Source organism: Vespa velutina, chromosome 11 (assembly GCF_912470025.1).
Source record: "Vespa velutina chromosome 11, iVesVel2.1, whole genome shotgun sequence".
Taxonomy (NCBI): domain Eukaryota; kingdom Metazoa; phylum Arthropoda; class Insecta; order Hymenoptera; family Vespidae; genus Vespa; species Vespa velutina.
The window spans coordinates 6,212,284-6,224,783 of NC_062198.1; the positions used below are offsets into that span (position 1 = coordinate 6,212,284).

Here is a 12,500-nt window from a genome sequence, read left to right on the forward strand (position 1 = left end):
AGGAGAAGAGAAGAGGAGTGGAGTAAAGTGAAGTGGAGGAGAGAGGAGAAGAGAGGGGAACGGTGTGGCGCGGGGTGGGGAGAGGGGGTAAGTACGACACGAAGAAGAGCGAGCGCGAACGAGCTAGCGAGTGAGTGTGAGAGAGAGAGAGACAGAAGGGGGAGAAAGGGTGGATAAGAGAAGGGAGGAGGAGGGAGGGCCACTTCGTCGATCGTCGCACTTTACGGTACGTATGAATGAAACGAAACGATCTTTCGAAAGTCGCGGAGGATGTGGTTGCTCGTGTGTCGCTTAACGAGAAATAGAAAAATAGAGAAATAGAAATAAAAAGAGAGAGAGGAGAAGAAAGAGAACGTAGTAGTTAAAGAGAGTAATATAGATAATATATATATATATATATATATATATGTATATATATATAAAGATAGATAGATAGAGATAGAGATAGGTGTTCCAAGAATTCGTCGAGCCGTGGCGCGAGCGTCGTTGCGCGGCCACGGGTTCCGAAGAGAGAGAGAGAGTGAGAGAGAGAGAGAGAGAGAGTGAGAAAGAAAAGAAAGAAGGAAAAAAAGAAGAAAAAAGGGAAGAAAGAAAACGACTTAAAAAAGCTCTCGGTATACTCGGAACTACGAAAGAGTCAAACAGACGTAGATAGATAGATAAAGAGAGAGATAGGGAGAAGACAGACAGAGAGAGAGAGAGAGAGAGAGAGAAAGAGAGAGAGAGAGCTGGGTGGTGAAGGAGGAGAAGAGAGGGGAGGGAACGGTAGGTTCGGTCGAAGTCGTCGAAGTGACGACGCCTTTCCATCGGTTCTCTCGTCGCACGCGCCGACGATAAACGGAAGAAGAAGAAGAAGAAGAAGAAGAAGAGGGAGGGTTAGGTACGGGATATTCGAAATTCCACGAGAGTTATCTATCGTGAGTAGATTCGCGGACGAAACAAAGAAGAAGAAAAAAAGAGAATAAAAAATATAACTTACCGAGTAATAAAAGCTTAAGTTCTCTCCTTGCATCTCGTTTATCCCTACGTAGTTGCCTCTCGATCTCCTGGTTGATACGCTTTTGCTCTTTCGCCTCTTCCGACAGGCAGCACGCCATGGCTCAGGGCAGCGGGATCCTCCGTTAAAGGAGGAAGAAAAGGAGAGAGGGGACGAGGGAGGGAAGGAAGGAAGGAAGGAAGAAAGGAAAAAAGGTGGGTTGGTGGGTGGTTGGATAGATAGGTGAGTTGGTTGGGAGTTAGGTAGGTAGGTAAGTATAGATAGGGAGAGAAGCTGAGTGTATAACAGGAGTTATAGGAGAACGAAAGGAAAAGAGAGGGAGAAAGAGAGAGAAAGAGAGAGATAGAGAGAGATGGAGAACGAATGAGGGGGTGTGAGTTGATGGTCGGAGTGGTGCAGGGGAAGGGCGGGGAAAGAGAGAGAGAGAGAGAAAGAAAGGAAGGAAGGAAGGAAGGAAGGAAGGAAGGAACTAATATTCGTAAAGCGGCAAGAAACGCCGGCCGAACGCCGACTGTCGTCGCGACGACAACGACTACGACGACAAGGAGGACGATAAGGACAACGACGATGAGGAGTATAACGAGAAAGAGTTAAAGAAAAGGACCCGGTCGTCTATCGTCCGGGTTGATATTATCTTGGCAGGGCGGTGTACGTGAAATAAGAGGAGGAGGAGGAGGAGGAGGAAGAGGTAATAGTGGCGGTGAAAGAGGAGGAGGAGATGGAGGAAGTGGAGAAGGTGATGGAAGAGGAGGAGGAGGAGGAGGTGGTGGAGGAGGAGGGACGACGTCTCGTCGCCGTCCTCGTGGTCTCGGCTATCTTTCTCCTTCTCTTCTTTTCAAAGAACAACGACGGCGACGACGTCGACGACGACGACAACGACGATAATGATGACGATGATGATGATAATGACGATGACAAGGACGTTGCTTTGACTTTGGCGAAGTCGACGATGTCACTATTACTGTTACGATTATTATCGATGCTACCGGCTAATAAAAATCTTCCAACTATCGTTGCTCTTCTATCTATTTCTCTTTCTGTCGCTGTTATTCTTCTTGTTCCTACTGTTCTTCTTCTTCCTCTTCTTCTTCTTCTTCTATTACTACTACTACTACTACTACTACTACTACTACTGCTGCTATTACTGTCACTGCTGCTACTACTGTTGCTGCTGCTGCTGCTTCTTCTTCTTCTTCTCCTCCTTCTTCTTTTTATTATTATTATTATCCTTTTTCTTCTCCTTCCTTCTCTTCTTCTTTGCACCACGAGGTTATCCTCCGAATAAACAACCACTTCCGGCAGCACCCTTTCTTTACTTTTACTACTGTTATTGTTATTGTTATTATTATTATTATTATTACTGTTATTATTATTATTATTATTATTATTATTATTATTATTATGTTTCTCTTGGTCTCTTTTTCTTTCGTTTTCTTCTTCTTCCTTTTCTTTTTCTTCCTCTTCTTCCTCTTCTTCTTGCACCACCGGCACCAACAACAACACTCGTCGCACCACGTCCACCACCGCCACCACCGCCACCACCACCACCACCACAAGCACGGACACCGCGGCAGCACTTCAGCACCGCTTTTGCTTCCTCTTCTTCTTCTTTTAACTCTCTTTCTCTTCTTCTTACTCCCTCTCCTCGTTCAGTGGGAAACACTAACGAGGAGGACGCTCTCCCGTTTACGGTCACACCACTACTATCTTATATATTTATCTATTTTATCTATCTATCTATCTATCTAACTATCTATCTATCTATTTATCTCTCAGCGTAGAGATCGAAAACCGACGAGACCGACGACGCTAACGACAAGTACGTCGGTAACGGCAATGGCAATGGCAACGACGACAACGGCAACGTCGACGGCAACGTCGACGACGGCGACGGCGACGATCGTTGCTCCTCCCGACGACGACGACGACGACGACGACGGCAGCGACGCATCAACGCATTCACGCACTCAACTCCCTTCTTCTTCTTCTTCTTCTTCTTCCTCCTCCTCCTCTTCTTCTTCTTCCCCCTCCTCCTCCTCCTCCTCCACCTCCTCCTACTACTACTATTCCTACTCCTTCTCTTCTTCTTCTTTCTATCGTCACTACCTTCTCAATTCTTCTTCACCTTCTTCTTCTTTTCCTCCTCCTCCTTCTTCTTCTTCTCCTCCTACTTCCTCTTCTTCCTCCTCCTCTTATTTATCACTTTTATTTCTTTTCTAATATACTCTCCTCGCAGAAATAAGAAAAATAAAAGAGAAGTGAAACAAGCCGAGAGAGAATCGTTCGTTCGTTCGTTCGTTCGTTCGTTCGTTCGTACGTTCGTTCGTTCGTTCGTTCTCGCTCGCACTCGTGCTCGTTCGTACTCGTTCGTCCGCTCGCTCGTTCGCTCGCTCGCTCGCTCGCTCGCTCGCACGCATTCACGCACGCGAGAGAAAGAGAGAGAGAGAGAGAGAGAGAGAGAGAAAGAGAGAGAGAAAAATAGAGAGAGAGAGAGAGAGAGAGAGACCAACTCAGCGTCCTCGGGCAGCACGACGATGATCCACGAAGATGAAGACGACGAAGACGTCGACTACGACGACGACGAAAATGATGATGATGATGATTATTAAACACACGAAATGACACGAGTAGTATAGTAACCTCCTTGCTCGTTTCTTATCTTAATGTATGTGTATATGTACGTGTGTATATATGTATTTATGATGTGTGGGTGTGTGTGTTCTGTATTATTTTTCCTTCCCCTTTTTCTTCTTCTACTACTGCTATTACTACTACTACTGCTACTACACTATAATGACAACGACGATGACGACGTCGAGGTTGACGACGACGACGACGACGACGACGTCGAAGTTTGCGACGACGACGACGTCGAAGTTAGCGACGACGACGACGACGTCGAAGTTGACGGCGAAGTTGACGGCGAAGAGGAGAGATATCGCCGGCAACACTCTCTCACTCTCTCTCTTTCTCCCTCTCTCTCGTTCAACATTCGTTCTTTCTCACTCACTCACTCACTCACTCACTCACTCTCTCTCTCTCTCCCTCTCTCTCTCTCTCTCTCTCTGTATGTCTCTCTACGCTCCTTCGCTCGAAGAGCGTACCAATCGCGCGAGGGATTTTCTACGGCTCGCTCGGTTGGGTGTGGTAACTCACCGGCGCTGTCTCTTTCTCTCTCTCTCTCTCTCTCTCTCATACACACACACACACACTCTCTCTCTCTCTCGTTTCCCCTTCTTCTTTACTATCCACTATATTTCTACCTCTATCTCTCTTACTCGTTCGTTTCGCTCGTTCGTTTGCTCGCTCGTGGGACTCGCAAGACTCGCGAGAGAGTAATTTAGAGAGAGAGAGAGAGAGAGAGAGAGAGAGAGAGAGAGAGAGCGCAAACACAACACGTATACACGGCTATATGATCACCACACCAACGACCAACGACCAACGACCGACGACCGACGACTGACGACCGACGACCTACAACGTCGTCGACGATTATACGACGACGATGACGACGACGACGACGACGTTTAACGACGACGACGACGACGTTTAACGACGACGACGACGACGACGACGACGACGACGACGTACGACGTCGACGAGAAGAAAACCCGACGTAGAGAGAGAGTATTATACGAACAGCGGTGGTGGCAGCGGCGGTGGCGGCGACGGCGGCTGCTGCTGCTGCTGCTGCGGCGGCAGTTACGACGGCGGCGTCGCCAAAGGGGTGGGGGGAAAGAAAATAATGGTGTCTCTTTAACGCACACGCGGGGGCGCGCGCGCGCGCGCGCTTACCACGAACGCCGGAACGCCGGAGAGAACAGAACGGAATGGAATGGAATGGAATGGAACGGAACGGAACAGAACAGAACAGACGACTGACTGGGCACCGGAGAGGAACAGCTACTACTATCCTGCCACTTCTCGTTCTATCTATCTATTTATCTTTCTATCTCTATCTCTATCTCTATCTCTCTCTCTTTTTCTCTTATATTTTTCTCTCTCTCTCTCTCTCTCTTGTATCTTTCTCTCTCTTTCTCTTTTTGTGTCGCTTGAAGCAAAAGGCGACACAATATACCGAGGGTTGAATAAGGAAGAGTAGAAAACGTCGGCCACACACGTAGAGAGAGGTTCGAGCGCGGTGAGCGAACTCGAACGATTCGCGGCGCGCCCGTTCGGTACACGGACTTTTATCGACCCTCCTACTACCAACTTCTCTCTCTCTCTCTCTCTCTCTCTTTCTCTCTCTCTCTCTCTTGCTCTCTCTTTCTCTCTTTATCTACGTGGAATCCTGTTAAACCAAACCAGATTGCCGAGAAGCCCAACAACAACGGCGACTACTACGACGACTACGACGACGACGACGACGACACTACGACGACTACGTAGCGTAACGAACGTACATAAGTATGTACAAACTGACAGACAAACAGACAGACAGACAGACAGACAGACAGACGAACGAACGTACGAAGTGTCGCGAACGTGCGCCCGAGTTAGGCCGTCGCTCTCTCTCTCTCTCTCTCTTTCTCTCTCTCTCTCTCTCTCTCTCTTACTCTCTTTTACATTATTATCGTCTTACTCTAATCGTCGAAGAAAACGAGAGAGAAAGAGAGAGAGGGAAGAAATGTTCCCCCCGCCCGGCCATATATCACTGTAATAGAACACGTGTGTCCACACATTAAACCCACTGTCTTTAACGAGATTAAAATCCGACGTTAAGGACAGCAGCGATCTCTAAACCGGCCGCCACCCGTCGAGGGAGGTGGCACGGAGAATATAACGACGCCGACGATGACGACGACGACGACGACGACGACGACGACGACGACGACAACGACGACGACGATAACGACGGCAATAATAATAACGACGACGACGACGACGACGACGACGACGACGCACCGGCCGAGACACACTACGGATATAGGTTATATTCTATCTCTCTCTATCCCTCCCTCCCTCGCTCACTCTATCCACGCTCATTCGCTCACTCGCTCGCTTCACAGTGCTCTCTCCCCACTTCTCCGCCCTTCCATTACTCTACTCTACTCTACTCTACTTTCTCTCTCTCTCTCTCTCTCTCTCTTTCTCTCTCTGTCTTTATAACGCGCGTACGATTCGCCCGCGAAGCAACGGACCTGCCCTCTGTCGATGTATCTATGCACCATTAACTTTCTTCTTTTTCATTCGTTCATTCCTTCCTTCCTACGTACGACCGGAAAGAAATCCTATATTTTTTATATTTGAATTTTGAAAAAACTTTTCTATCCTGGTAGCTTTTTGTGGAAGAATATCCTTTTGGAATTTGTTCTCTTTTAATTTATTTTCTTTTTTTTTCATGACATAACTGTAATGTTAAAGTCTAGTTAATATTAAAGTCAAGTTAAACACCGAAATGTTGAAGCCCTGTTTTCCATGAAGTCACGTGTCAGGGTCATTGGTATGCTACTTTTTTTCGATCAAGGTATGAATACCAAAGCATTCCATCAAATCAATGATCATTGAACCTTAACGATAAACAAATGTCGAACGGTGATTACATAAATTTATATCTGCCGACAGGATTTCGCAGAATGCATAGAAGATCCGGAAGTGTATCGTATCTTGATGATGACATTTTAAAGTCGAGAAAGTGATTAGAAGGTTAACGATTGATAGAATTATCCAAGAAAAAGCTCGATTTTTCTTGGTCAACGGTGCGAGAACGTTTAAAACTCATTGGCAAAACAAACAGAACGGATATTTGAACGGTGTATTAATTGTCTGCCGAGCAACAACGAGCAGAGGTAAACAATTCGCAATTATTTGTTGATAAAGTATAGATATGAACCGTTTCTCAAATTGTGTTGTAACGAGAAATGAATCGTTTATTCATTAATTCATTATGAGCCATTCAAACTGTGTGAAACTATCACGGCTAATGTTTATTGCCAATAATTGGATAGATCGAAAGATAAACTTAATGAATTACGATCAGTTTTAATCGATCGAATTTTCGAGTTAAACTGGAAAGTTCTTAGTCATATTATTGTCTTGATTTAGCAATTACCGATCATTAACTCTTTTAAGGCTCTGGAGCGTAACATTCGTAGCAAAAAAAAATTTCAAAATTTAACCTAAGTAATGTAAAGCTACCTCAACAGGTTTTTTTTTCCAATCGAAATCCGTACATGTTTTTAAAAAATGAACTTGAAAAATGGTTCATTAAAGGGGAAACTATCCTGAGTGAAGAATGAAATTATATTTTGAATTGATACTTAAAAACTTTTATGAAGTAATAAAGCTTTTTTGTTTTTTAAATCAAAAATAATTGATTATTTTCCAAACCCTTCCTCCCCTAATATTTTAATCTATTTCAAAAACGATATTTATATCTTTCATTTGTCAAACCGTTCAACTAATTTTTTCCTATATTTGTTTTATTGTCTTTCATTCTTTTTGTTTTATGTCTACCTTTTTGCTTTCTTTTTTCTTTTCCTTTTTTACGAACTATTCCAATCATTTCTCCAAGTTCATCGATGATTCGAATCATTCCAAACGCGTGGAAAACGATTCGCTATTTATATCTGCATTTCTATTGGTCGCTCCATCTTGTTATGCGCGCGCACGCCGCCATGTTGCCATCATCACTGGCTGGCCGCCATTTGATTGAAAAGAATACGACGATGCATGTTTGTCAAGTGACTTAAACGATTTGTTTGTTTACTGTATATTTTTATTTTCTCTCTCTCTTTTTTTTTTTCTTTTTTTCTTACGTAAAATAGAACTTTTATTCATTATTTTATTTTTACTAGCTTTTGACAAATATTACTACTAATCTCGTTGTAATACAAATCGATTTTATTTTCTCGTTCGAAAGCCGATTATACCTTGTCATTATTTTTCTCTTTTTTCTCTTTTTTTTCTTTTTTCTTTTTTTTTTTCTGCACCGATGGATCACGAGATCCTTTAAGTTTACAAGATGATCAGTGGCACGGACAAACCTTGACACGGTCTTCTAAGAGGATTAAACTTATAAGATTTCCCACAAATCGTCTATAATTCGTTGTATATCTAATCTACCAACATACATTTTTCAATGATGAAAACACTTTTATTCGCGATAGTTATTATTATTCTTATTATTATTTCTTATCGACTCGATTTGTCGTTTGACACAATTGACACGTTTCCACGTTTCCCGGTATTTCAACGGCAATGCTGTGTTCTTTTACTATACCGAGAAATAGAAAATTAAGATTAGGATTAAAAAATTAATTATTATTACTTCTTTTTTAGTTTTCATTAATTACCGAAATCCTCGATGTACAAATTCTCTCTTAATTGTTTAAATATTTCCGAAATTTCTTTGTAATAATCGAAATCTTTAAAAAATTCAATTATCCTTCCAAAACCTTCGTGCAATGTTACCAATCTTCTGCAACAACAACAACACAACAATACAACAACGTTTTAGTTTAAGAAGTACGTTCACTTTTTTTCAATGGATTTTATGAGATTTAAATAGATTGTTAACCTCAAAATTAATAGAAACGAAAACGATAATATTATTTTTCTTTAACGTACGCGTTCACGACTTTCGGTAATCTTACGTCCAAAATTTGTTTACTCTCTTGATAATCCTCCAAGATAATATCGTACTGTCGACGTAATTTTTCTAATTGCGACGTTGACAATTTAGATTTATTAAGAAAATTTTGAAAATTTTTCGCAGCAATCGAAAAATCTTCTTTTCTTGATTTATGTTCCTCCAATAAAATACGTAATTGTTTCGACATGGTCATACTCTTCAAACAGTGTTCCTTTAAATCTTGTAAGAATGACGAACGAAATTTCTTTTTATTCTCTATCTGATAAATCCAATCGTTATAATAATAAATATTAATATATAAATCATTCGCTGTTAAATTTTCTACCTGTTGTATATGTCCTGTTAAAAATTTTAAACTCGTTGAATTATCGGTCAATGATGAACGATTATTAATTAACAAATGTCCAATGTCTATGGTCCTTTGAACAGCTAGATTGGTTACTTGTAAGGATTGTACGAAATGGATCAACGCCTCAAGTGCATTGCTGACAAGATCCAACTGTTGTATCAAAACTGCTTGCCTGTCATCGCCTAAGGCTTCCTCAACCTGACTTCCAATCAACCTTAATTCCATGTTTTCTCTTGTTCTTTGTGAACGTAGTTTACTCGATCTCTGTTTGGGTAACACGTAAAGTATACATATTTATCTACAAAATTTCATTATATATCCTATCATCTCTTTCTCTCTCTCTCTCTCTCTCTCTTTCTCTCTAAACTCTCATTCGCTGTCATTTTCAAAAGAATACGTGCATTCAAATTATTGCCTTGATATCGTCGTTGATCAAATACTTGGTCGATTTTTTTTTCTTATTATAATGATCCTGACACAAACAACAGTCCATTGAATAATCCTCCCCAGAAGTTACACGGTGTTGAATAAAATCTATGTCGTCTTCCTCCGAGGTCGCTGGTAAATATGAAAAATGATGTCTGCTCAATAAAGGCTCGCTCCAACGTTTTTGTTGATACTTTCGAGACATTTTTACAATATTTCATTTTATTCTCAGAAAAGGATTAAATATTTAATCTTTTTCCTAAAACACGTAAACGCGATTTCGATGATCATTAGCACATTTTCATATTTCGAATTTCCCGCCAACTTCTTTTTTTTTGTTTTTTTTTTTACTTACTAAATCCACGACAGTGATCATTTTTTCTTTTTTTTTTTTTTTTTTTTCTTAAATACTTATATACGTATTTTTCTTCTAATCGATGTAAATTTTTCGTCGATACGTTGATAACAAATATTACGATCTTTTTTAAATATTACAATAAATTTATATTACATTGTATCATCATGAAATGAAAGAGGAAAAAAAAACAAAGAGGAAGAAACAAAAATAATTAGATGTTTAAATTATTTTTCTACAGGTTGACTGTATACAAAGCAATAATTATTTATTTAAGATCGACTTTGTATATTGAATAGATCAAATTAAAAAGAGACTGATGCAATTGTATACATTTGTAATGATTTTTTTTTTAAGGTTATGTTGATCAATTCTAATAGAATGACGTATTAACGATGGATAAAAAATGACATATGTTTAATACGATATTCGATTGTTCTATGCTACAGTAATATCTCAAAAAAGGAAAAAAAAAGAAGAAAAAAAAAAAGAAAAAAAATTCTAATAATAAACATAAAAGGGCTTCGTATCTTTATGTATATTAGAGAAATTAAATCGTGGCGAGAGTTAAAAAAAAAAAAAAAAACAAAGACTATAGAGAGAAAAAAAAATATAAGTGTAAATTTCGAGAATGTCAATATTATATTGCATATATATATATATGTATATATATATATATATATTTTGTTTATTATAACCTAAAAATGTTGATAATACACTGCTACACTGTTCGATAACATTCTTCTTCTATTAAGCTCAAGTATAGAATGCTTTGGTGTTATTTCTTTTTTTTTTTTCTTTAAAATGTTTTTTTTTCTTTTTTTTTTTTTTCTTTTTTTTTTATGTATATATATATTTTTTTTAAATATATTTTCTTCGTGTATTATATATTGCCGTTCTCTAATTATGTATAATAAAATTATAACCCGACTGTATCCAAAGAACGTGTATGATTATTAAGTATTATTGGAAATATTACTTGGAAAGAGGGATGATGATATTCAAACCTCTTAAAAATCATTTTTCTTATTTTTCTCTCGTTTTTTTAATAATTTTTTTTCTTCTCTCTCTCTCTCTCTCTCTCTCTCTCAATCTCAATCTCAATCTCAATCTCAATCTCTCTCTCTCTCTCACTCTCGTTTTTTGTTTGTTCTTTTTCTTTTTTTCTTTTTTTTTTTTTCCCCCTTCAAATATTAAATGCAAATCGTTCGGTCAGATAAAAATTGTACGCAGTATAAAGGGCATTATATTATAAGAGAAAGTTTTGACACACATCTAATTAAAATTAATCGTACGATTTTAAAGATTAATTTTGTACCCCATGGCAGTATAACATGTTGATTTCCAAACTTAAACGTACACACACATACACATACACACACACACACACTCTCTCTCTCTCTCTCTCTCTCTCTCTCTCTCTCTCAGTGCTATCATTATATAAATATCGTTTTTTTTTCCCTTTTTTTCTTTTCCTTTTCCTTTTTTCAACTCAACAAAATACATTTATATTATTTCGTTATCATTGAATACATTCGATAAAAGACAATATAGTACATGGTACTCGTTAAACTTAGAAAATCAAGGCACAACTTTATACTCCACTTTTAATTATATTTCGACTATTGAATCTAATGACAATTCTGAACGATGATTTATGTGTAATTTGGAAGTCCAACTAATTGAAATTGATTAAGTTCATTTGAATTCTGAAATAATATATTTCATGTATGTTTTTCTGTAAGTATATATATATATATATATATATATGAGTACGGCAAATTTTTCTGGAATGTAATTTAAAAAATAAAATATAAGTCAGGAACTTAATAAAAAAAAAAAAAAAAAAAAAAAAAAAAAAAAAGTGGAGTATAAATACTTATACCTATAACAAATAATTATCAAATATTTTTTTCTTCTCTCATGTTCTTCTTCACAGTCTTAAACCAGAGCTCTTTTGGCATTGAAGAATTAAAGTTCACAATTTTTTGTTTTGTTTTTGTTTTCTCTTGGTCCACGATTCGAAACGCTTACAATAATTTGGCTTATACAAAAAAGTTATTGCACTCTTAACTTATGTATATATATATATATATATATATATATATATATATATATATATATATGTATAATAATGATATACACCGATTAGAGACGACGAATCTTTGATAACGAAAACCTGTGAAGAGACTTTTATTATTATTATTATTATTATTATTATTATTATTATTATCATTATCATTATTATTATTATCATTATTATTATATTATTATTATTATTATTATTATTATTATTATTATTATTATTATTGTTATTATTATTATTATTATTACTTTGCCCAATAATACTCTTAAATCATCTTAATATTTATTATTAGTAATGACAATGAATCAATCCTTGAACAGCAAATTCATCATTCTTTTATAAAATAAACAATCCAACTTTCCTATTAAATATTTTACAAATAATCTTTCTGAATAATATCATATAATAAAAACACACACTCTCAAATGGAAGCCGATACCAATAATCTTATAACATTATATTGTATTGTATATATATATATATACACACACATATATAAATATATATGTATATATATTATTATAGCACTGTTTTATTACACAAATATGTGTGTTCGTATATGAGGATACATGATTGTTCTAACAGATCTATATAACGAGTATTAATCAAAGCTATAAAATTGGTGATATTGGACCATTGGTATCCATCATCCTACTTTGACTATACAAATTAATACAGGATCGGTAATAATAG

At 37.8% G+C, this 12,500-nt stretch overlaps 3 protein-coding genes across 22 annotated transcripts in view; all 3 read right to left on the bottom strand.

Annotated features, from left to right (window-relative positions):
* The window catches only part of LOC124952748 (guanine nucleotide-binding protein G(q) subunit alpha), a 23,041-nt gene extending 21,924 nt beyond the window's left edge, over positions 1-1,117 (bottom strand). For all 13 annotated transcript variants that reach the window (XM_047503053.1, XM_047503050.1, XM_047503055.1 and 10 more), the window contains exon 1: positions 980-1,117. In XM_047503053.1, the coding sequence (XP_047359009.1) occupies positions 980-1,097 (118 nt within the window). In that variant the 5' untranslated portion in view covers positions 1,098-1,117. The remainder of the gene's footprint in view (positions 1-979) is intronic.
* Positions 1,118-4,994: 3,877 nt separating this feature from the next.
* LOC124952749 lies at positions 4,995-9,784 on the bottom strand. Of its 3 annotated transcripts, XM_047503063.1 has the most exons (5): positions 9,356-9,784; positions 8,917-9,204; positions 8,567-8,850; positions 8,293-8,417; positions 4,995-8,213 (listed from the first exon to the last, which is right to left on the bottom strand). In XM_047503063.1, exons 1-5 carry the CDS (start codon positions 9,569-9,571, stop codon positions 8,125-8,127), a joined length of 1,002 nt encoding a protein of 333 aa, XP_047359019.1. In that variant the 5' UTR covers positions 9,572-9,784; the 3' UTR covers positions 4,995-8,124. The 3 variants fall into 3 exon arrangements, with proteins under 3 accessions (XP_047359019.1, XP_047359018.1, XP_047359020.1); XM_047503062.1 differs by having other exon boundaries at positions 8,567-9,204; XM_047503064.1 differs by having other exon boundaries at positions 8,567-9,204; positions 9,342-9,493.
* Positions 9,785-10,389: 605 nt separating this feature from the next.
* LOC124952775 (myc box-dependent-interacting protein 1) overlaps positions 10,390-12,500 on the bottom strand; it is a 36,636-nt gene continuing 34,525 nt past the window's right edge. For all 6 annotated transcript variants that reach the window (XM_047503135.1, XM_047503134.1, XM_047503138.1 and 3 more), the window contains one exon: positions 10,390-12,500. This exon is cut by the window's right edge and continues 1,393 nt beyond it. The gene's annotated coding sequence lies outside the window, so the exon portion shown is untranslated.